Genomic DNA, 26,811 nt, shown 5'->3' with positions numbered 1-26,811 from the left:
CAAACACGCACAGAGACGCACAGACATAGGATGTGTTAGTAAACACACGATATCCTTAAATAAACCATAAGCTGAGCTAGCAGACACCCAAGGGAATCATGGAAAATGAGGGACATTATCAGCCTTCATTTATTTTTGTCTAAGGGCTATATGGGCTTAATACACGCTGATTTGCTTCAACATTTACACAGTATACGAACACGGGCAAGGACAGGAAAAACTCTGCCTGCTGTGGGAGAATGCATGCTTGACATTACATTTGCTATCATTAAATCACATCTCACGGCCACCCAGATTTTTAATCTAAAGGGATCTATTTGCACATCTCCACAAAAGGAAAAAGACCAACGGTAACATTTATATACCATGAGCTGATTTGTAGAGTGTTAAAAACACTCTACAAGCTGGAATATTTTTTGTCAATCTAAAGGAAAACCTTCACCTTTACTTATAAGGGAATAAGACGTTTGCGGTGCAGTGAAAACAAGCTTAAAGTGCAGCCTTTTACATATTTCCCCCATCAAAACCATTTTTAATGTACCTGAGAGAATTTTGAGTACAATTATTTTTTATTTATGTGGCTAAAGTACGTGTGAGCATTCATTTAATCTTTTAATTTCTCTTTTCCAAAAATGATTATACTTATTCAGGTACACTGTACATGTATTCAAACTGTTATGAATATGTTATCAATACAAGCAATGCTCTAAATATCATTACTATCACTTTAACATTAATAATAAATAATCAGGCCCAATCTTATCTTAATAACCTTGTAGTACCATATCACCCCATTAGAGCACTTCGCTCTCGCACTGCAGGCCTAATTGTTGTTTCTAGAGTATTTAAAGGTAGAATTGGAGACAAGCCTTCAGTTTTCAGGCCCCTCTTCTGTGGAACCAGCTTCCAATTTGGATTCGGGAGACAGACACTATCTCTACTTTTAAGATTAGGCTTCAAACTTTCCTTTTTGCTAAAGCAAATAGTTAGGGCTGGACCAGGTGACCCTGAATCCTCCCTTAGTTGTGCTGCAATAGATGTAGGCTGCTTGGGGATTCCCATGATGCATTGAGTAATTCTTATTCAGTCACCTTTCTCACTCACTATGAGTTAATAGACCTCTCTGCATTGAATCAACCGGTCGCAGCAGATGGCCCCGCCCCTCCCTGAGCCTGGTTCTGCCGGAGGTTTCTTCCTTTTAAAAGGGAGTTTTTCCTTCCCACTGTCGCCAAAGTGCTTCCTCATAGGGGGTCATATGATTGTTAGGGTTTTCTGTATGTATCAATGTAGAGTCTACCTTACAATAAAAAGCACCTTGAGGCGACTGTTGTTGTGATTTGGCGGTATATAAATAAAATTGAATTGAACCTTCAGGTCAGTCTATTCATCTTTGAAGGAGAGGTCATAGGTCAAATGTGGCATGATATTTTAAATACTTATACAGTACCTTCTGTACGTTGACAATACGCAGCACACTTGTAAGAATCACAGTTTCTAAGTTTTAAGGCTTTTTGACAATTTTTGACCAATAAATCGTTGAACTTTAAGATCTCAGTGGACGTAAGACAAATGTGTACAAATAGACTACCCATGATCCCACTCTAGATCACTACAAAGTGCTACAAATGTGCTTTACAGTACAAACAAACACAATGTAATGTGCAAAATAAAAATAAAAAATATCACAACCAACCTCAGATTATGTCTGATATATGGTGTTAAATGTACTGTATTATCTCAACAGCTTAATTAATCCTTAATTCATTCTTTCATAAATCAACATCCATGTATACATTGAATTTTCATAAAAGATGACAGCATGTGGAGCTGAAAAGAAAATAGCCATAAGCTTTACGATATGGGTTTTATTTCCAAGGCAATTTCAGAAAGAGATATTCTTTATGTGTAGCGTCCTGGTATTAAATTTCCTGTTATTAAATTCAAAGATTTATCCAAAAGTGGACCAGGGTTTAATGAGGCTTTCTGCAGTAGTAAGAATTTAACTTCTTCAATAAAGTTAAGCTTTATCAGCATGTTCAACAAACAGAAGGAAAACATGAAAATGAAAAAAGTAAAAAGATATTTACAAGATGCCGCAGCTTACCACGCCAAGTTCTGAGTGGCACACTGTCACACATCTGGTTTCTCAATCCCCGTGAGAATCATACTTAAGGATAGAGCATGCTTATGATCCATGTCTGATAAAAACACGTTTATAAATTTTAATGGCATTCTTTTCTTTTCCTTATTCACCCTCTCTGCTTTTGCTAAAAATTCTCTTTTCTACTATTTTTTCCTGAATGTCTGTCTGAGGTTGTGTGGATCTGCAAAGGTGTGTGTCTACACCAGTAAAAACGTGATCTCTCCCAAATCTTTAAAATTACTGCTTAACACATAAAAAAATACTATGTTACAAATAAAAAGCTAAGCTGAAGTGTTGCTACATAGCTGGATATAACTGATCTCGTTCATGATGGGAGATGGTTATTAGAGTTCATGGGTTTGACCCTTTCAGAACACGGCTTTATATATGAATGCAACACATAAAAGTCATCATCATAAACGTGCCTGAATAGTGTCATTTTTGTTCTGCTGTGTAATGTCAATCTGATAACATTTGATTTTCTTTTCCGTGCTAACAGCACAAAGCCAAGGTCACATGACACAGAGCAGTAAGTGTAGTAAGAGTTTCTGTGATGTTGTGTGATGAACATAGTAACAACTATTGGCTGTACAGCTGTGGCTCAGACAACAAACAACAGTTTTAAGAGTGGAAAAAAGCCTCAACTCTTGCCGACACTCATCCAGTAGCACATTGTGAATTTGTCCCCCAGCAATAGCCTGTCAACAATGACTTCTAGTCGAATGTCCTCAAGTACCTCAAGAGAATTTTATAACACATAAGGCTTTTTCTTCTTATAAGTGCAGTTCATGACTTTTTGATCGCACTTCGTATGAACCCAGACGGAGATAAATACAGGAGGATCCACACATGGACAGAGATGATTAGCTTTATATCAGACTTCACTCTCTCAAACACGCTCGCTCTCACGATGCAATCAGGAACAAACACTTGAGCCGTCCTCATTCACTAGATTTCTAACAAGAGCCATAGATCTTGGAGAGACAACAAATTCATCATAGCCTTGAATACAAGGCTGCGATGGTGGCCTACAACAACTAACTTTGCGGTCTAGAGGCGAATGACACAGAGCTTAAAGCTTGGCTCGTTGAGATACATTAAATGAGCAAATAAAGCAATATACAGTGTTGAAAAAGAAATGCTGCAATTCACGCTGGCGAGGAAAGTTATTCAGGGACAAACAGTGAAAGATCTTACCTTATGGTCATAAGGGTTGTAAGAGTGGAAGACTTGCGACAGCTCTTTAGTTCTTTGCTTCTTCTGCAGACAGAAAAAAAATGTTTAAGAATCACTTACATAATTAACACAAAACAAATAATCTCACTAATAAATGACGTTATGTTTTTTAATGACCATCTGGATGGAGACTTGAAGAGGTGCAGTATCGAGTTTGAAGCTGGATGAGGGGGTGATCATATTTTTGGAAGTGCAAACCCACGGGAAGATTTGTGACCTTTCATTTCAGTTTTTGATCTTAAACATTGTTACATACGTCTGTCACCTAATTCAGGTACGATTATTAATAAACATCTAAAAGTGACTCTTTTCAAGATCAACCAATCAACAACAGCAGAGGCTAACCACTCATTGTGACTGTGGCTAGCTTTCCTGAAACAGTGGCAGTAATACATTCACACCTTTGGTGCTAATTAACCACTTTGATTTAACTGTAGCTCCATCTACGTAGTTAAAAAGACATGATTACTCTCTTACTACAAGACTAACAATAGAACTTTAAAATGACAACTCAGTTCAAGATTATTTATATAGCGCCAAAACACAAGAACTGTTGCCTCAAGGTGCTTTATATTGTAAGGTAAAAAACCTACAAAAATACAGAACTAGTCCGACTCAACAATGGAAACAAAAGATTTCTGATTCACAGCCTGAATTTTCTTGTCCTTTATTTGTTTTGTTTGTAAAATGTTTCTTTGGACGTGTGATACCTCTTATTGGCATTTCCTTGTCCTCTGTATTTCTGATAATGATCATAGAGATATTATACAGATATGGACATACATTACAGCTCCACTGATATTAACTGGATTACTTCAAATGGATGGAAAAAAGCCAAGGCTTATAAGTATGCCCACAATGAATTCATAATAATAATGAACGGACAGTTGGAATGTATTTATCTGTACACCATCTGTGGCAGAAAATGCTTCATTTCATTTCTAGTTAAAGTCTGGCCTTCGTGTACTTACTGTATAATGAGATGCACAAGCGTGAGACGTGACGGTTTGATCTGTGGCAGTTGTTAATGCAATGAGTTACATGAGGCTGATGCAGCTACAGAAAGTGCTAATTAGCTCACTGATTAGGCCACGTATGGCTAAAGGGAAAGGGCATATGAATATGGTACTGTATCTAAAGGGAGTATGCATTCATACATTATGTCATTATATCAGTCTTTTTGAGTGTTAGAATGTGCAGGGTTGAGTTGAATGTCCTTAAGCATGAGCCGTACATGCTGAACAGAAAACCTGTTGTTCCGCTATTGCACAGCTAGACAAACAGGGTAATTCCAGACTGCCAAAGACAGCTTGATCTTTCAACGTAGAGGTGGAAAAATGTCTGCTGACTAACCAAGCATAACATTCAACTAACCATATTTACAACATGGTGTAGTCAAGTTTCAGAAGCATGCCATACAGCCTCTGCTAAAGTCCACAGATAAGAGAAAAATTAGGCCAAATTGAGAAAATAATAACAATAATACAATAAAAAATATGGTGTATGAACAGAAATGTTGTGTTTTGGCCAGTTTGGACCTTTTCTGTTGTTCTCTGCCACTGCTCCTCTCATAGCTCGTAGCTCTTTTCTCCATTCCTCCCATCTATTCGCTTTCTTCTCTTTCCATATGTTACCCATCTTTTACTCATTGTCTGTTCACTCAAGCCTCTTCTGATCCATACAATCCTGTAATCATTGGCCCCGTCCCACTGCCATCCTCACATTCTTGTTTTCATCTGATTCCCTCTCTATTCCTCTGCCAAAGGGTTCTTTGGAATCCCCAAATCCTCTTTTCTCTCATTTTCTTTGCCTTTCCACAGACCCCTCAATGCCCCTCCTCCTCCTGTTCTGTTTTTCCAGAGGGTGAAAACTCATTCTAATCATTCATTCTTCGCTCTCTTGCCCACTCTCCCCCACGTAAGTATGTCTCTTGATAATTTCTTGCACTCTCTCCTTTTGCCTTGAGCACCTCGGCTCTGAGCAGCGATCTCATCATTGTTCCTCAACACCTTTCTCCCCCTTCTTATCAGCCCTTCATAACTTTTACCATCACTCTGTATTCATTGATGCTCCATGGTGTGCTTGTGTGAGAGAGTGCGACTAAGACAGCTTTAACTCCAGGTAAGGATTTATCAAGCCCCAATGAATACTCAGCAGAATTTGGTTCTTTTCAGGAGCAGCACACATACACACAACAAACAACAACAACGTACCAACTCAAAGGCACATACTGACTAACACAAAAAACAAAAGCTGTACACTCATATGGACAAAAGTATGAATACAAGGGATTCAAAGATCAACATAAAAACGGACAAACAGAAGACAAAAAGAGATAATGTGAGCCTAAAAAAAGCTGTTAAAAGATAAAAACTCATGAAAAAAGTGTCCCAGTGTCGCACCAGATCGGGAAAAGGTGGAAACCTCAGCTCATTATTTGAAATCCTACAGCTTTGTAATATTCTCAAGTCAACTTACCTGTTCCTAACCTTTAAGATAGGAGCTACAAAGTTCCTTTAAACCTCCCGATTATTGTGGAAAGCTGCTAAAGAAAGCTGAATGCTCTCATTATCCCACAACTGCTCTGTCTGTGGGTCCTAGAATAAGAACTACACTCTTAGCTATAGCAGTAAAAGTCTAACCACATGCATTAGTTTATAGTCTGGAGGTAAAGATGTGTAGACTAAAACTCAAACAGACTGCGGATGATCTGTAAACACATAATATCATTTACATCAGCGGCCCCCAACCCCGGACTGGACCGCGAGTCGTTTGGTACTGGGCCGCGAGAGTTGAGGCTCGGGTGTGAAATTTATGGTTTTCTACGTTTTTATCGTTTCCCTGGCTCTTTTCCTGTGTTGTAGTTGTGTGTCTTATTTTGAAATAAATATTTACGCTTTACCATAGTGACCAGAGAGAATAAGGGACAGAGAGGAGGATGTTACACTCTGTTGTTGGTGCATATCAGAAGGACGCTGCTAATAAAGTTACAATTACACGCCGAATTTGTGTTTATTATTATATTTACCAAGAAAAAAAAAAAAAAAAATCACAATTTTTGTCTTGGTCGTTTCATTTTATTTTGTTATATTTATCCGCAACACTTTAAAGGCCGGTCCATGAAAATATAGTCTGACATTAAACCGGTCTGTGACAAACTGCTCTGGAGTTTGTTTGTGAACCGTAGACCACTGCAATTATCATGTTCATATTTGTACAAACCAACCACACCAAAGGGAAAAACAAACCAAAGTCTGATTTAAACAAACCAAACATCACACTTTAGTTTGTTTAAAAGTGACATCTGTCCAAATAGTCATCGCCTAAAAATGATCCCATGACATCTTTAATGTTATCAAGTCTGCATGACATGTATGACTTTTTCCTCTGTACACAGATATGTGTGTGTGCATCTGCGTGTGTTTGGGTGCATGTTCGAAGTTAATTTTGCATGCTGTCGATGTCGCTGTTAGTGACAACCCAGCAATACAAAGCCAATCCGTGAGCGTGTGGACCTGTCAGCCGGGTGATGATGAACAATGGTTGTTATCATGACATCCATCTGTTGTTGTCCCCAGAGACGGATGCTTCATAAAACCAGAAGTGACATTACATGAACGTAGCCAACTTCCAACGCAGGAGCAGTGGCGACACAAGTAAACAATATCGAAGCCATCATAAAAAATACAATTATCTTATCTAATAAACAAGTAGCAGCACAAAGCTCATAAAGAGTTGATCTGATCAAGCTCTGATTTTGTGATCATTAATGACACCATCTGAAAAGATTCAATATTAAGACCAGGAAACAACTGCTAGTTTCGCCGACTTAAAACATAAAACTAATAACGGGATTCTAAATGGTTTATTGCTGATTGAGTGACGATTTTATATGTATGTTTGACATACATATAAAAGCAGAAGCTGTTTTTAATGAGTATTTTGTGTATATACTGCAATTCAGTGAGGCCCTGCGCATAGTTTGCCAATTCACAAAAAATATAGATTGCATGACTCTGTGACGCAAGGCAGTAGAATTGTGTGTAATTGCACGTGTGTGTCTATGAAACCCATACTGGTATTATTCCAGCATGCCAAAATGATTGTGTGTTGTGGGGCAAGGTAACAATGATCTTGCTAATACTTAAATTGCTTCTGGTCACCAATATGCGCCCACTTGTCGTTCCCTAATGGCAAACAGATGTTAATGATATAGAGCTCGAGCGTCATTATATCTATAGTCAAAGAGCCTGAGGCATCAACCGCAGCGTTGTGAAGGATTTACACTTCCTAAAGCATCACAGAGTGGTCACAGTGGGGTTTATGACCTTCCTCTCTCACAGAGGTCACTAAACTAACATTTTCTTACCCACTATCTCAGTTAAGCAATCATCATTCATCCATCCTCTTCCTCTCAGTCAAATCAGTGTTGTGCGAGGGCTGGAGTCTATCCCAGCTGTCATAAGGCAAAAGGTGGGGTCACCAGACTATCACAGGGCTAACACATAGACATTCACACCTACAGCCAGTTTACAATTGCCAGTTAATGTATGGCTTTGAAAAAGCCACTCAGAAATGCACCGGCCAGTGGATCTGAGCCCAGGACTTTTGCTGTGAGGCTTTCCACACCACTGTCCCACCCAGATATATAATGCAAACTGCTAAAATGTAGCAAAGTTTATTTAGCAGCATGAGTCTCCTGTAACTGCTTATAAGATAAATTGTGGATCATTATCTCCTACAATAATGTTGTTCATCAACATTTCTGGCATGAAAAGGCCCCCTGAGTCATTTGACCAGGGTTAAAGCCACGCCCCTGACTTAGCCAGATCCGAAGACTTTGGATCACCCAACGTCTCCTCCGAGTACTAGATCGAAGACTGGTCGCTGCAAATTTCCTAATATAATTTTCAAATCCTCCTTCCATCAGTGACTGCAAGCCATCCAGGCCTGAGGCATTATGAAGCAGGACAGCCCCAAACTATGCAGCTCCCGTGTTGTACAGGGTAGGGATGGCTCAGTAGGTAGAGTGTTCGCCCCGAATCCACCGACGGCTATCCTGTCTCTTCATGAATGTGTAAAACTTGAGTGAATGGGTTAAATGCAGAGGACTACATAAATCTCACGTGTGGGGACTATAAGGGATAAAAAAAAAATACATATAGTATTTGTTGCCTTTTCCCTCTAAATTTGGGGTTGTGCAGAGCTAAGATAAAAGGGAAAAAAAGGGTCAATTTGTCTCATCTGCACACAGAACATTATCCAATGAGATATGAGAACATTGCCCGAGATGTTCTTAATTCTTTTGATTTCCTTCATGGTGTCCTTAGATTATATCAGCTCTTTCCGAATTGCACATTTTGTTCTTGGTGGTATCTTTGTAGCACAACTACTATTAGGGAGAGCAGCAACAGAGCTCCTGCCGCCCATTTTTTTAATAGATTGATGGATACAAAGTAGGAAATGCTGCAAAAAGTGTATAATGCTTCTTCTAAAGTAACCAGATTTTGTACACCTTTGTTTTTAAGGTGGAGCACATCTACAACCTGCACTTCTAATTGCATTCGCTTTAATGGAACACCTGGTTCCAAGTAGCTTTTGGGGAGTCATTACCACCGAGGCTCGTATATTTCTCAAGCCCGGGCTGTAAAGTGATTACTCAGTGTGTTCAATAAGGCATGATAAGCATGGCTGTTGCTGTGTTATTTGTCTAGTCAGATTATTGTTGTCTATAACTGTGATTTAGAAAAAGATCAAATCACATTTTGTGAGTAATCAATTATGATATCTACATAATTCCAAAGGGTTTTGAAAAGTTTTCTTCAGAGTATATGCTTCAAGTGCACCAACAGTCAAAGTGTTCTAATTAAGAATTTCTCCAAATTAAAAAAATGACACTTTATTCACCACAATCATCCTTCTTCAACATCAAACAAAATTCCCTTCAGTCAAAAAGCCTACTTTATTTTTCCACACATTATTATTGCTTTTCCCTCCAGCTATAACAGCGCGCTGATGACCTATACACAGAAAAAAATCATTTGAATTAAAAAAGAAAAAAAAAAAACGTATCATTAAAATGCAATGTCTTCTATTATTAGTGTGCTAGGAGCTCATTAATCAAATGTAGGCCTCTCTAGCATAGACAGCAATTTAACCATTAACTCAACTTAATACCTGCTAGACTCCCTTTAACCAACTGTTATTAGCTCCCCTGTTAGGCATGTAGGAGTGTTTTGTCTCAAATACAGACAGAGATGGAGGGGAAGCGTGGATTTTTCTGAGTGTGCATCCAGGCATAGATAGATGATACAGAGGCTTGAAGATGGAGCTACTGGTGGCTGGCCAGCTGTTTTACTTTGACAGCTACTGCACTGGTGCCTCGTGGGTAATGGAGTTTTTAACCAATTACAACCAGGGGAAATTAAAAACACTGTCCCATTTGAGCAGCCAATCTCTTTCTCTATCACTTTTTTCTTTTCTTTGTCTCGTGCAGCTGCTCACTGGAAAACCCGGCCTTACCAGCAGACATCCAAACAGCTTCTACTTAGCAAGTTCATTTATCAAGGCTAGGTTCGAGTCACCTGGGGATGATTAGAGGGATCCAAGCTAATAATATTCACTTCCCTTTATTCTCAACACGATAGCTTTCTCTCTCCATCCATGTGGTCTCCTGTTCTTTGTGTTTTCCTACACTTGAATCTAAAGTGAGGATTCTCTCATAAGTCATCTAATATAGCCGGTCATAACAGAACAGGACAGCTGGACATGAAGATGGACAGGCTTCACTCATGACTGCATTTTTCTAATCAAATATTTGTTTGCTTGTTAGAGAATAGATTGTCAAATTAAAACAATTTAACCTTAAAACTCGGGATTTAGAAATAGCCAAATATTTGCACCAAATTCTCTTTTCTGTCCTCAGCTCATCGAGTGCCAAAGCAGCAAAGCGTGAAAAAAAATCTCGTTTTTGAAAAGGAGTCGTTTCTACACAGTGACATCGAGTCTCATCAGTACAATACAGATGTATTTTCAGGAGACAGTGGCACTGACAAAAGGACAGGAGCCCGAACCAGAGATTCTGCGATTTTCATTGAGGGTGTCCAAGATGGACAACATTAGAAATGAGTGTATCAGACACAAATTCAGGCTGAGTGGCTTGGAGACAAAGATGGTTTGGACACGTGTAGAAAAGGGATAGTGGATATGTTGGAGATAGGATGTTGAATACAGAGCTGCTGGGCAAGAACACAGAAGATTCAAGGGAGTAGAGAAGTAGTTTGTGCAGACAGCTGGTGTGACGGATGTAAGGGATAGGGCAAGACGGACATAGAAGATGCCCTGTGGTGACCCATTAGCAGTCATTGGTACAATATAGTAAATATGGTTTACTATATTTCCCTCAAAACCAAACTGTAACTATGAAAAGCCTCACTACATACATTTACATCAACATCAGCGGCCACATTTAGGAGGCTGTGCAGAAGCCCCAACATGCATCACGGTGGACATGTCCCTTTATGTGTTTCTTCCTGTCTCATTATTTCCTCCATCCATCTCCCTTTCAGCAGTGCTTTCTATCTGCTCTCCTTTCCTACACACTCTTTATCTAAGACCTCCGTTCCTAATCCATCTAGTTCTCCATCCATCCCTCCTGTGGCTATTGAACACAATTGTATTCCAGACAAACCATCTGGTGCGCTTTATTAATGACCGACCCTACATGGCTTAGATGTCGTCTGTTTGCTGTGTGTGTTTGTGTTTGAAAACAGGTGCATGCTGACTGATGTAGTGATGTTATGTGCGGCTTTAACCACTGAAGCAGGTGTACTGTATACAGAGCCACACGAGTATATATTTCTTGTCTCTCTGACAAGAAATATATACCATTCTCTGTCTCTTTTAAATTGTTCCTCAAAATGTACATTTTCTATAAAGTTTAATAGCAAAAAAACAAAAACAAATGATTGCCATCTTATTCTAGGCACCTAAATATGGACTTTTGTTCATGTGAGGCAAGGCTGTTCTTTATTACAATGATTTTTTTTTCCAGTATACCCAGTGACTCAGTGCAACAGTATCAATTTGAGAACTATTTAAACCACCGATGTTGCCTCACCAAGATAAGAAATATCCAGCATGTTTTTGGTGTACAGTTAAAACTTCTGGATCCATGATGGTATCTGGGTGCAATACTGAGCAATGAACACGGCATGGGTGACTGCCAGGTCACAGGTTTTGGACCGACATGTCACGGCATCCATTTAGGGCCACACAGTTTAATTTTTTATATCAATCGTGCGCGAAGATCAGACTATTTTCAAAATGAGCGCTCTGCCAACAGGACGCTAAAGAAAAAAGCTAATCCAGCGCTCTCTTCATCACTGCCTGACTCCACGTGCCTGCATGTGATGTTTCATCCTAATAACACTAGGATGAAAAACAGAAATGCAACAGGTAACAGATCATCAAGACAAAAGGCAAACATCTGGCATGGCAGGAGATAAAGTCCTGGATCCTTTACGTGCAACATGCGCAACCAAGCTAATTGCAGTATGACGACGTGAATTGCCCAGCATCAGCTCAGATGTCTATAAAACCGAGCTTCATCAGTGTGTCTGTGTAACCATCAGTGTTGGGCAAGTTACTTTGAAAACGTAATTAATTATAGTTACTAGTTACTTCTTCAAAAAAGCAACTGAGTTAGTAACTGAGTTACAATATTCTAAAAGTAACTAATTACTTGAAAAGTAACTATTGTGTTACTTTAAAAAAAAACAAAAAAAACAACAACATTTAACCCTCTGGGGTCCAGGGTATAATTCGCCATTTTAACTACTTTTGATTTTCCCTCCACAGTTTACCTTGTTTGGTATCATCCTTTTCAGCACAACCTCACGTGTCTGAATTTACAGTTATGTTTTCATTTTGACATACTGTATTAACACAATTGATCTAAAATCAGACAAAAAACATAAAATCCCAGTAGAAAAAGTTGTATTTTTTACTGTAGCAATCACAAACATGTTTAATGAATCATATTTCGTAACTTTAAATGCAAATATAAATCGTCAATTTTAAAATCCTATGCACAAGTTTTGCAAACAACAAAAGTTATTGACCTTTTACCTTGATTTTTTTAAATAACCATTTCAAACTATTTACAGAACAATCAGCATTTCTGCATTCAATATGATGCCACACAAATTATTTGTGCCACTCCAAAAGAAAAATTTCTGTCCACCATAAAGGAGAACATCACAGCCTGATACCTGCCGGTCTGACAGCAGCAGGTGTATCACTCCTGTTTCTACCTGGAGACAGCAGTCACCTCATTGTTCTGACACACAACACAAAACTATCCACAACACTACACACTAACTACACAAGACAACACATTAACTACACACCAAACACGCTAAATGTCACAACTCTTTCACATCTCAAAACTCGCTCTCTCTCTTTTTCTGCTCTCTCTCTCTCTCTCTCGCCGTCACTCCTAAAACGTCCTGTTTTTTGTTTTTGTTTGTTTGTTTGTTTTTGGTCATAAGCAGAGAGTGCTTGCTAGCGCTGTCCTTAGTAAATGTGACGAAACTATTGAGGAAAAAACGCCGCGTATATATTGTTTATCATGACTCTGGTTTTACGTGGCCTATCAACACAGTTTATAAACTGGTATAGATCACCTTGTTGCTTTGTCTTTAAGTGGTCATGTGATTGGCTTACCACGACCACTTTATTCTTCCTCAGTCAAACAGCAGCACTCATGCTAGGACTGGGCGATATGACCCAAAATTCATATCTCGATATTTTTTAGCTGGATGGCGATATATCTCGATATTTTTTTTAAAGCCATAAAGTAAGAATAAAAATAGAGTTCTTAGTCGAAGCTGTGTCCCAGATGTCACACAGGCACTTTTATTAACATACAGCATATAAATATAAATTATGAGCATTTATTAAATAATAATGCTCCATAAATAAAAGAAAATGTTGTTTTTGTGCATAACAAAGAGCTCACAATTGTGCAGTCAAAATGTAAACTAACAGACGCTGAGCATAATAACAAAGAGACAGATTTCACAGCTGCTCTGTTCCCGAGTTCTACAGCGTGACTGACAGCCTTGAGTTTGAAATCCTCTTTGTAACCATGTCTCTTAACAGGTGCCATTTATGGTCCTTATACACACACAATACGGTAATATTACGTTGAAGCACAGTACGTATCACTCCGCGAGGCTCCTCGGTAGCCGTAATGCTCCGACAATCAAGCGGTGCAGCTCCGTAGCTTACCAAAGTCGTACCAAAACATATTTTGACAGATTGCTGAGCGCCGTGCAGTACATAAAATCGGTTCGCGGTCATCAAGCACAACCAGAATTCATACATAGGGCGCGCTGTCAACTTTTGAGAAAATGAAAGGATTTTAGCCTAAAATCCTTAGCGCGGTTATCGTTAGCGCGGTTAGCTCATTAACACGTTGACGCCGTCCAGTCCCACGCACAGGGCGATGGGCGGTAACTCGTTAACGGAGATTTGCCGTGTCCATCTTGTCGTTGCCTGCAGGTGAAGCGATGGGGGAGGGGAAGTTGTGTTCAGTGAAGGAGAGAGGCGAGGCGGAGTATCTTTGCGTAGAGTCAAAAGTCGACAAAAGAGAGGCAAACTTGCGGCTCCACAAGTATAATTACGTAACATATACTATATCCATATAAACGATATTGTCACATCTTATATCTCGTATAAAAATATATCAATATTTTTAAAAAACTCGATATATCGCCCAGTCGTAACTCATGCGATTGTTTTGCCCCTTTAGCTCCTGGTGTTGTGCTAGACAGTGATCGTGATTACCGTCCGCGAGAGTGCGCAGCTGCTTAAAGCTGTAGTGTCCAGATTACTTACGCAGTCAGCTACTTCCGTGCAACTGATATAAGATGCGGTAAGCTGAACACAGCTTCAACCGTCTGTTTGTTGAAAAATAGTAACGGACTGCATTTTCTTGTTAGTAACTGTAACGGCGTTGTAACGATAGGAATAGTAATTAGTCAGATTACTCGTTACTGAAAAAAAGTAACGCTGTTAGTAACGCCGTTACTTGTAACGCCGTTATTCCCATCACTGGTAACCATCCAGGTCACCAAGAACACTGAAATCCACAATGTACTCCCGTAGTTGTATTCCATTTGTCCAATAAACACAGAGAGTAACAACTTACTACTACTAGTAAGACTTCAGGAAAAAGAGTTACCTACTGGACAAATATGGTACTTTTCCAAAGTGGCAGTGCATCGCAGGGGAAATGGAGAGAGATCTCATAGATGTTGAGTTATAAATTTTATTCACATCCATCAATCAGCCACGATGAAAGAATTGAAAGACTTGATATTTTGCTTCTTCATATCAAATATATTTACATTGTAATTTACTTCACTTTATTCTAAGTGACTCTATGAATTTAAATAAGAACAATTTTATTTTGATGCAAAGATTTGCAGCACGAATAAAGATAACGATAATGTTAACATATCAGTGTTATATTTAACTGACACTACAATAAAAATATTTCTGCTGCTTAAAATCAATTAAAAAAAATATGATAAATAATTGCAATAGTACTTTTAGGCCATAATGGCACAGCCCTACATTCAATCAGCTTCTTGATTAGGTTAGCTTGTTTATTTCAGCAAAATGCCAAACCATATTCTGTATGTATTAAAAGCAGAGCACTGCAGTTCAGTGAAGTCCAGTTTTTAGGATTTTACAGTGTCCTGAGTTATTTTGAAGCAGTTTTGTAAGCTCTTGTCTTACAAAAAGATGCTAATTTGACAATTAAAGGTCTTCTTACATGTCACATTTTAAACTCAAAAAGCTGAATGAAATCTTGGTGTGATTGTGCTATAATCCAAACACAGACAATAAAGGTCAGAGGAGAAGGAACGAAGAGGGAAATAAAGAAGAATAGAAGCTGTAGTGTGGTTGTGTCTGGGGATTGATCCCTCTAGGAAGCACCCGGCTTCTCCTCAGAGAGCAAAGTGAGGAAGGCGAGAAAAGGGAAAAAGAGAATGACTTATGAAGACACTCCACTTGAAAGAGATGTGTCAACACTTTGATGTTGAGTATTGGAGTATAAATGCAAGAAAGAAGACAACACGGTATAGAGTACAGCATATGTAAAAGGTCAAACTAAAGAAAAAGGAGGTCAAAGAAAATATTTCAGGTAGAAGTACAAACACAAGCAGCACATGTGCAACGGGCAGCACTTCAGTAATGTGAGCTGTTGCATTTTGTTGCACGTTTTGTCCAATAACTTTAGAAACAGGATCATATTTTAGTAATAGTAAATAATTTTTCACGAGTAAAGATTTTTACAAACAACTGCAAATAATCGCGTGTTAAGTTTAGTTCCTTAAGGGAAAAAAAATCACAAGGTGTACTATTGCTAAAGTGTAGTATGAAGAAAAAAGTGTGTATAATCAACGGTGTGATCATAAAGTTCAACTACATTATTACTTAGCATTGATATAATACATATGAACGCTTTAGCTCATTATATAAGAATTTAGTTGCGCCAAACAGCAATCTAGCTGAGAAATCCATGAGCGAAAAGGTCAAGAAAACGTTGGTGTGACTGAGTGTGATATGCTCAGTCTGGGTTGCTTCTCACTCCCTCCCTCACTCACACACCTTTGCAAACAATTAAGATTTTATTAGCTGTTAATTGTTTTATTTGGCAGCAGATGGGGAGATGTAGGAAGCTAGAGAAGCGATGTGTCGCAAGTTGGGTGGTTATACAAAGAACAATAATGTGTTCAGATGAGACTGTTACCACCGTTAGACAACATTTACTAATAGCATGTAGATCTCCTGGGAAGTCGAGAGAAAAATGCTTCAGACAATTTCTTATTTAAGAAGATTTTCAGCTAAATAATGTCTATGGAGCGTATTAGCTTGATTTATGTTCTCTCGCAGTCACTCCTCCATACATTTCAGGATTAGTGATACTAAAATAGTGCAAAATCTTCACAAGTATAGAAAAGGCTTTTACATTTTTAAGTAACAATAAGCTAAAGTTTGCTTCTTTAATTGGCATGTTTCTGAGCATCTGATCAAAACTCTGTCCGTGTCTGCACTCACCACATGTGCTGGTACTTGCTCCAACCTGGCGGCAGGCGTACCGGGTCGGGGGTAAAACTGGTTGATGAAAAGACTGGGGAATCGATAGGCTTTCACTAAGTCTATGGTTGCTTGAAAGTCTTCGTCGGTCTCTCCGGGAAAACCACAGATGATATCTGTAGCAATCGTTACACCAGGGACTCTATAAGAGAAAGAAAGACAGAGACACTTAGTTTAGTTTTTGCTACATCCTAGAAAATCATTTTAAAAACAAATAGTGTATAAAAAAAGGCATTCATCTCTATTTTTATTGCTCTGAAATGGAAACTAATCCCTCTCAAATAATGGATGTCTCTCCTGCTTCTTTTTTGTTACACTAAACAATTTCAGCTGATTGGGTAAAGATACTGGTAGCTACTTTGTAACACAAAAAGTGTTGCACTAGCTTTATTAAAAAATTGTATCGTGCAATCAAGAGTTACAGGACACTACTTTAGATGAAAACCATGTCATAGAACATCGTGTTATCAACATTTACCTTTTAAAAATCCACAGCAAAAGATCCACTTTTGCTATGAAACCAATCTACAGCACTTTAGGACCACTGGTTCATATCATCCATCTTGTGGAACTACTTTTACTTTGGTTACACACACGAAAACAAATCACAATACAATCACTGGCAGCCAACTACTACCTAATTTATTACATAAGATTCTGCCCGAGTTTGGAAATCACAGACATTTGTCCACTGCTGCTGTGCACCTTTGAACTATCTAAGGCACCATAGCATGAAAGGAGGGTAGTGCCTTTCCCCGTGGACTCGGGAGGATTCAGCCAATCAAAACCTAATTAGCAACCTCTGCTGCCGATCATTAGTATTTGATTATTGACCGGCTGGCTCATTGGATTAATCGGGGCCAGTAGAATGTTGTGGGAATAAATGCAATGATTTCTTCCATGTATTTTGTTTGTATTGACAGCTGTTGGGCGGCTTGGAAAAGAACTCCATAGGGGAAAAAGGTGCATACCTATAGGACATGACATTCCCATTGAGACTGACAGTATGTGTTACCACAAATTTCTGTGATAACACCTAATCCCAAAGGCATTTAGGCATTTATTACTATTATTTATCATTATTTCTTCCAATTAACAGCCAATTACCCCAAAAGCCCAAAGTAGCATAAGAGAATTCTTCTAAAGACAAAGCATTTTACAAGTACAGGAATCTAAAATATTTTTTGGGAAACTGGCCTTCCAATAGAATCTTCTGTAAAAATTCAAACTGGAAAAGGTTTTAAACAGAACAGAAAATAACATTTATATTTAAATAAGCATAACCACTGACTACAAGCTTTCTATCAAAGTACAAAAAGGCACAGAGAGAAATCAGAGGGGTGCAGGAGCATCCTCATGTAACAGCACCCTGTCAAAGACAACACACGAGACCATTACATGTAGCCTTCTGACTATTTATGCCTTCAATCTGTTTTCTTTCCCCAGTCACTTTCCTTCTTACAAAGGCTTTCAGATGTGCTACACACACAGAAAAAGACAACTATAAGGAGTGCTTGGATGAAAATCCATGCAAAGCACAAGATATTTGGACAAAAATCAAAAACGCACAAAGGCATATTAAAGGGCCTTACAAAGAGAAGACAGCTCAACAAAGAAATTAAGAGTGGAAGAGACACTTTCTCTGCAATCGACAATGTGATGCATCTTTAATTACATTAACTTCCTGCATCTGCAACCCCAAGATAACCTCTGAACTATTGATGACTTCCAATTGGCTGCTGGTCATTAATATTAAATCACGGCTTGCGGGCACAGGCATCCTTGACCTCTCGGATCTGCCCGACAACTATCATATGGAGAAGTGGAGCTACGTTTAAAACGCAGTGCAAGGAATGGTCAAACGGCTGAATAAATGTATAATTCCCGATCGTTCATTAAAACAGATTCCTTGGATCTTCTGAAACTGCAGTTCTACTGAGTATCTATTGAAGGTCTGTACCCTCCTACAACAATCAGTCAGGTAAAGTATCCTGAAAATGAGAATATATATTTCATTTTCTGATGATGAGGCTGCCAATTGTGTCAGTGTGTCAGACAAGCCACATTTAAGAAATCCTGTGCATCACATGAGATTTAATCACACACACAAAATGAAAAGCTCATCTATTCTAAGGATAAAAGAAATACCGAATAAACTAATTTACTGCTATTTAAAGCTCTTGCTCATATAGTCCCCTGAGCTGTTTTATTAACGCAGTGGTAGGGAAGGTAAATAAAATTAGGACTATGAACAAACAAGCACTTTTTTCTAAATACAAAGACGTTTCTTGTATCTCCAGAGGGAACGTATATCTAATTTGCTATTGCCCTTGGGTAGTGGTGGCAGTGAGGAGTTAAAGGCAGGCACTAGGTGCTTTTCATTTTTGTAATACTACTAGAAAGTCACACATTGCTGCTATGAAGAAAAATGCACAATTCAGGCCAGGGGTGCAAAATAACAGAAGAAAAATGGAACACTGAGGGAAAGAGCAGGAACTAGTGCGAATCGACTTCTGTGGCTTTTTCTTTCGGTGAAGGAGAGGGTAAAAAAAATATGCGTGCGCACATGTGTCATTTTGACACCTCTGCCTCCTCCAGATCTAAGGGTGACAGAGGTGTGATATGTGATACTAATGAACAAGAACCACACTGATACTGTCCTTGTTAAAATGAGAGAGGAGAAATGGATCTTGTTATTGTTCACCTTTCAAAAACAGAGAGTGTGAGAAACAAAGAACCAAAGATAGACCCAAAGAAAGAAAGATGGGAAGTAAAAAAAAAAAAATCAAGGAAAAGATGTAAAATTACATTTCAGCTCAACTTGCTTTCAATTAAAGCGGTGCAGAACAGAGCTATTTTTACAAACTTCAGATCCTGAAACACTGGTTTGTCTTTTTAACCTTGTATTAACATTTGCCACAAAACACCGGGCATAATTTAAACAGCGGATGAGGCATGCATACGTCTTTGAATCCTTAATAAAGCCTGCAAGTTTTATATCCTTCCACTGAATTTTTTAAGCTCTATTTTACACCTTACGCCTAGAAAACGCTTTCTGATATTCAGTAGTGCTCTAATGCTGCTCTTAGAACTGTTGCTTGTGAGAATTTTGAGGACGCGTGCTTTAAAAATGCGTAGTCTAAAGAGCTTGGAAAGAAAAGCGTCTGGACTTCTTTGAGTTGCTTGAAGACGTTTCACCTCTCATCCGAGAAGCTTCTTCAGTTCTAAGGGTCAATGGTGGGGAGTCCCAGATTTAAACCCAGTGGGAGTTTCCCCCCAAAGAGGGACAAAGGACCTCCTGATGATCCTCTACCTCAGGGGTGTCGAACTCCAGGCCTCGAGGGCCGGTGTCCTGCAGGTTTTAGATCTCACCCTGGGTCAACACACCTGAATCACATGATTAGTTCATTACCAGGCTTCTGGAGAACTTCAAGACATGTTGAGGAAGTAATTTAGCCATTTAAATCAGCTGTGTTGGATCAAGGACACATCTAAAACCTACAGGACACTGGCCTTCGAGGCCTGGAGTTCGACACCTGTGCTCTACCTAATCACATGAGCCAAGGTGTGAAAGCGGGTGTGGGTCCCAATCAGCCAGGGTTTCGGGTGAGCTCATTGTGAAAACTGGCCCCACCCTATCATGTGATTTCCGATGACCTGGATGACTGAGAACCTTCACAGACATATTTAAAAATGCGTGTTTTTCAAACCAGTAGACAAACCAGTAAAGATTTACCAAAAAAAAAACCAAAAGTGTGTGTGGAAAGGAGATAAACAGAAAGCAGAAAAGGACATTTCAATAACTGAGGCATTAAAAGTGAGTGAGTGACAAAAGTGTTAAAGATTTTATATTTATTAAAGAAAAGCCCACAGAGTGTCTTATTTGACACAAAACACAAACAAAAATAAATGTATGTTAAAAATATATTGTGAAAGAAGCATCATCATCAAAGTCTAAATATGAAGCTCCATATGTTAAACTCAGCAGGATTTAAATAAAGCATAAACATCCTCCGCTTTCACCCCTACTGACAACTTACAATCTCCCCATATATGAACCATAAGCATATTTAGGATGCATGAAAACCTGCATTTAATTTGGTCCCTATTTGATGAAGTCTGAGACCATGGATGATGTGTTATAATGGAAAGCAAATGAATACCTTGTGAATATGTTACACATGTGAAGAGAAAAGAAAGAGCATGCAGCATACAGTCAATCGCTACTCTAATGACTAATGGTGAGACTTCAGCAGGTGCTTAAAAGGCGCTGCTGAAGAAAATCATGTGTCTTTGTCTGTGTATTTTCCTCTCTGTCACTTCTGCTCCTGCTTCACTGAGGCAAATGGACAACACCCCCATAGACAGCAGCCTCCATTAGCTATTAGTTAAGTTTTAGTTAAGTTTTGCACAGGGGGACAGGGAACCATCACGAAGGCTAAGCTCTACTATTAAAATCTCCAGCTAATCCCTAATCAGCCTGGCTGGGCTGAATTAAGCTTCAGAAATCTCACCATCAACTCTTTGTTTGCTAAAGACTTCACACGTTCAATACATGCGTGCACGAGTCCCCATAGACACAGAACGAGCCTCGTCACCGGATATTTAAAATATGTGTATGTTTGAACAACAGATGCCTGTGAACGTGGCCTGTGACAAAATGAAGGCACGACCACTGGGACGGGAAACAAACCAAAACGCAGCAAGCGACAAAATAAGTATACGGTATAAAAAGGTGGAGGAAAGAAGGATGAGATTGGAAGAAAGACAATCTGGGATGGTAAATATTTACCTGTTCATGTGTGGGAAAGAGACCATGCCTGCCATCTGTGCTGCACTGTGTGTGTGTGTGTGTTCTCTGAAATGATAATGTTTGGCTCAGTCGGGCTCCTGTAGCGTAGGAGTCAGTAGGTGAAGAGAAAGAGATACGGCAATGAGAAGAGATGTAAATTAAGCGCTATGACAGATTTTTTGTTAAACGCAAAAAAGTTTGCAAAAATCCCTTGAAGAAACTTCAAGTCCTACATACAATCACATTAACATGTAACCTGACAGCTTAACTAGAAAGTGTAATTATGTGTGAGGAAGGGAGAGCGCAGCAGCTGTAATGAGACTGAAAACAAATTCTGTTTGAGAATTATTGCAGGAAAATTTCAGGTCTGACATAAGCAGTGCTGATGTGAGGAAGAGCAGTGGGAACTGCGCTACGGATTTCAAGCTTTAAGATCCATCTGTCCAGTCCAATACTCTAAAATAAATAATGATTCATGTTTTTTTTTTCCTCTTTTTGTCCAAGATAGCAGGGCGCTTGAAAATTCTAGCTCTAAAAAATAGACCGGTAAATGCTTTAGACTCTCATCTATTACATAATGTCACTCTCTACACATGATGAACTTCTAGAGCCCCCAAGACAAGTCACATCGAAATAAAGAATGCTAAAGGAAGCCTGAAGAATATTGGGAGCCCATTCTTTGATCAGATGACAACAACGCCTTCAGCTAAGGTGGGCATGTTGGATAAAAACCTGAACTGTGAATGTGACGATGTGGGGCTGCATGGGGACAAAAGGTGTCTTAAAGAAAGCAGCTTGAAATACTGTAGCTCATAGTATTAATATGGCTTAACATCTCTCTCCATCCTTAGGTGGTTTCTACTAGTTTTTGCTTTACAGGGTGGGCCATTTATACGGATACACCGTAATAACATGGGAATGGTTGGTGAAGTCCTGTTTTGTGGCACATTAGTATATGTGAGGGGGCAAACTCCTCAAGATGGGTGGTGACCATGGTGGCCAATTAGAAGTCGGCCATCTTGGATACAACTTAGTTTTTCAATAGGAAGAGAGCCATGTGACACGTCAAATGTATTGGTAATGTCACAAGAAAAACAATGGTGTGCTTGGTTTCAATGTAACTTTATTCTTTTATGAGTTTTTAACAAGTTTCTCTTTGTTCACAGCCATTGTCATGTTGAAGAAGTTAACACGTGAGGAGCGAATCGAAATTGTGTTGATATCTGGTGAACGCAGTAACCGGGTCATTGCAGCAGATTTCAATGCAAGACACCCTACAAGACCACCCATCTCCCATGCTACAGTCAGCAAACTGCTTGCTAAGTTTCGTGAAACTGGTTCAGTGTTGGATTTGCCAAAATGTGGACGCAAGAAAACTGTCACTAATAAAGAAACATCAGTGGCTGTCCTAGCTTCATTCAGCAAGAGCCCACAGCGTAGCACTCACCACATGTCACTGGAGAGTGGCATTAGTCGGATATTAGCTACTCACAAATGGCACCCTTACAAACTCCAGCTACTGCAGCATCTCAGCGAGGATGACCCAGATCGGCGCACAGAATTTGCAGAATGGGCAAAACAAAAATTGGAACAGGACCCTCAGTTCACGCAGAAGATTATGTTCAGTGATGAGGCAAACTTTAATGTGAATGGTGAAGTTAACAAACAAAACCACCGCTATTGGTCTGACACTAACCCACATTGGATGGATCCCTCCAAGACTGTTGGAACAACAAAAGTGATGGTTTGGTGTGGTATATGGGGTACAACAATAGTGCATCCATTCTTCATCAATGGAAACTTCAAGGCCACTGGATATTTGAAATTGCTACATGAGGATGTTTCTCCCTCTTTGTGCACTGAAGCTGGCACGTTCCCTGAGTTGCCAGGTCCGAGCATTCCTCGATGAACAATTTCCTGGAAAGTGGATTGGTCGTCGTGGGCCAGTTGAATGGCCCCCAAGGTCTCCCGATCTGACCCCCTTAGACTTTTATCTTTGGGGTCATCTGAAGGCAATTGTCTATGGTGTGAAGATACGAGATTGTGCAGCACCTGAAACTATGGATACTGCTGTGTTGCTATCAGTGTGTGAAGAGTGGGAGAAGAGGGTTGCATTGACAATCCAACACAATGGGCAGCACATTGAACACATTTTATAAGTGGTCAGAAAACTGTAAATAACTCATGAAAGAATAAAGTTACATTGAAACCAAGCACACCATTGTTTTTCTTGTGACATTACCAATACGTTTGATGTGTCACATGGCCCTCTTCCTATTGAAAAAACAAAAGTTGTATCCAAGATGGCCGACTTCTAAATGGCCACCATGGTCACCACCCATCTTGAGGAGTTTACCCCCTCACATATACTAATGTGCCACAAACAGGACTTTAATATCACCAACAATTCCCATGTTATTACGGTGTATCCATATAAATGGCCCACCCTGTACTAAATGTAAACTCTTGATATACTAAGTTGAAGAAACAAGTGATACGTTTGCAGGGATACACCCTCTTCTGTTGTGTCCTGCGATTCTTCTGCAAAAGAGACAGAAGGAATCTAAGAAAGAGGAAGGAATAAGGACACTTGTGAGGAGTGTATGTAATCACTCACACACTTAAGTGTTTGATTTAGCTGTGGCAGCTGGAGGTAATAGCACTGTCATGTAGCAGTTCAATTTACAGGGAAAGACAAGGAGAAAGAGGCCTGCTTGGTTATCACTTACTTTCCTCACCCACTGCCACTATCAAGGATGAGCGAGAGGGGGCTGTGAATACCAGCAGAAGACATGCCAGGTGACTGAACAGATAACACAAGAGTTAGAGGCAGATCAAAGCTGCAAAAGTAGGGTTCACGGCTTCACCGTGGCACTAATATAAACTCTGATTACTGTTAGCAGACCTTGCTGTGAATTCTGCAGGTAAGACAAAAAGAAAATAACAATAACTTAATATTCTCACAATTTGCTATTAACTTAAAGATTAGAAGATGTGAAAGGTTTTAGAAAAAGAGGTTAGAGAAAACTGTGGCAAGATTAAGAGTAGGGAAGTGACATAAGAGTGACTGGTTAGCAGACAGAATGAGATGAGACAGGTGATAGTTTCAGACGGCACCAGAGGAAACTGTCAGAAAGACTTTCTAAGCCTGTATCGTTTACTTTTATTTTCCTCAAGTCTCTGATGCCTCCCAGTCTAACTTGTGGGTTAAAAAGTAGAAGATGGAGCAACTTTTTCAAGTGTTTTAATGTGTATTTGCAACAATTTATGCGACCATTTCTTTTGAAATAATGAAAAAAACAACTATGTAATAAATGTATCTTATGTTTATTTATGCAGCATCTCACTATCTGAAATTTTAAAAAAAGAAAATCTGATCTTGGATATCAGCGCAAATTGGTTGTGCAAACACGCTGGCTCTGGTGGTCTCCTGAAAGAATAATAAAGTTATTTGTCTTTAACCCTGCAGTGCAAAATAACCTCCGTCTTTCTTTGCAGCGGGTCATTTATAAAGATCGAGGTGGCTGCCATGGAATGAATGGCGAGCCTACTAAATAATGATCCCGCTGGAGTCATTTGTAAACTTTATCATTTAATGAAACAGTCTGAACACAGCAGAGCAGAACTGCAGTTCAATTTAACACACTCGCTTACACATGCTGGCACACACATACTTCATTAGTCTCGGAGAAGGGTAATGAGAACGCACGCGTACGCATTCCATTAGTCTCAGGGAGGAGTAATAAGAGCACACAGACACCACAAATCCATCCATTCACACACACAAACAGTTATTTTAAACACGTCTCAGCACAGACACCCACGCGCACATCTGAAGACTTGGAGGAGGGTAGCGGTGCAAAGGCATCCCACTCACGACTGGTTAGCCAGGTGTTAAATGGACTGACCCTTTGCACTTTATTTCATATTCATCCAGCCTTCATTGGCATAGCAGTAGCATGTAATTTACCATTCCACTCCACTCTCCTGACCTGACCCTGCAGATATAGATAGGATCTTGGCATCAGATAAATGAACATAAAAGCCTCACCTGAAGCAAATGAAAGGTAGACACGAGTAAGCTTTGCTTTCTTTACTCAGCAGTTCACCCAAAGCAAATTAGAAATATTCAACCTGAATGGATAAGATAAAGAGTGCCATTTATAAAGTGATAAAAAAATAATTCACTTAAACCGGCTTACTGAAAATTAACAGTTAAAACCAATCAAGTAGTTGCTGTATTAAGTATTGATAATAATCAGCCTTTTTATAGTAAAGATTGATTGTATGTTACTCGCACTGAAGATTTCTCTTGAGCTGGCAATAACACTTGATTTACTTATAACAACACTGTGTGAGAGTACTGAGCCGCCTCTATTTATTTATATATTGCTTCCAAGCAGCCAGACTTTCTTGTACTTTTTTTCTAAAGTGGTCTTGACCAGTGGCTCATAAGCCACTAACTGCGGACCTATAAATCATTCAAGCATTAAAAAAGAAACTAAGTCACGGAATGAACCAGTGTTGTGTCTACACAGTGAACTAAATCTTCCTCAGGCACTTTTTTACTTGCAGCCTGTCACAAAAACACAAAATTTTAAGATTACTAGGCATAAAATGCTGTTTTTGCACCAACAAGGTGCACATTTCTGCATGTTGTGTAATGTGTTCCTAAAAAAATTGACAGAAACTGAACAGGTAGAGGACAAAAGAAGAAGTGGCTGGTATTAAAAGATATCTAAAGCTGATTGGGGTGGAGGGGGGGGGGTATCTAAAGCTGATTGGGGTGGAGGGGGGGGGGTACAGCAAAGACATGCATCTGGCCCTTAAAGTGATGCATCTGCTGTTCACTTAAGCCTGTTTGCTGAAGAAATGGCTTGAATGTAAGGTTAGCCATAAATTTCTCAGCATAACCATGATGCAAAACACACTGCAAATGTGGTAAAAGCATATCTAGAAGAAAAAAAAAACACAATGAAGCACCATCAGTCATGGATTGGCCTCCTCAGAACAGTACAAAAGGAAACCAAAATCCAAAGAAGAGCTTTGAATGTCCTTTAAGAAGTCTGGAGAACTATTCCTGAAGACTACTTAAACTTACCAGAAAGCTAAGAGAGTTCAGGCTTTGTTGAGAATATGTCATGCCACAGACTTTGTTTCTGCATATATATTTGCTCATCTTTCAAAAAATCATTGCAATCATTCCTATATTTCCAGCAAAATATAAAGACTCGATGTCTAGACAGTCAGTTTTTAAGCTTCAGTATTTCTTTGTGTTAAAAAAAACAAACATGAGATATGGGTGCACAAAACAAGCAATGATTCAGTTTGTAATAATCTTTAATCAGAACAGAATAGAATAGAATAGAATTCTACGTTATTGTCATTGCACATGTCACAAGTACAAGGCAACGAAATGCAGTTTATGGGCAAATTCAGTTCAATTCAATACAATTCAATTTAATTT

At 39.2% G+C, this 26,811-nt stretch overlaps 1 protein-coding gene across 3 annotated transcripts in view; it reads right to left on the bottom strand.

Moving 5' to 3' along the window:
• The window catches only part of cdkal1 (CDK5 regulatory subunit associated protein 1-like 1), a 257,896-nt gene that overhangs the window by 52,254 nt on the left and 178,831 nt on the right, over positions 1–26,811 (bottom strand). For all 3 annotated transcript variants that reach the window (XM_085176654.1, XM_085176653.1, XM_085176655.1), the window contains exons 11-12: positions 16,514–16,694; positions 3,341–3,403 (exon numbers count right to left, since the gene is read on the bottom strand). In XM_085176654.1, coding sequence (XP_085032780.1) covers positions 3,341–3,403; positions 16,514–16,694 — 244 coding nt within the window. The remainder of the gene's footprint in view (positions 1–3,340; positions 3,404–16,513; positions 16,695–26,811) is intronic.

The sequence above is a fragment of the Neolamprologus multifasciatus genome, chromosome 11, assembly GCF_963576455.1.
Source record: "Neolamprologus multifasciatus chromosome 11, fNeoMul1.2, whole genome shotgun sequence".
Taxonomy (NCBI): domain Eukaryota; kingdom Metazoa; phylum Chordata; class Actinopteri; order Cichliformes; family Cichlidae; genus Neolamprologus; species Neolamprologus multifasciatus.
The sequence above is the reverse complement of the archived record's forward strand: the minus strand, read 5'-3'. Positions and strand labels throughout refer to the sequence as shown.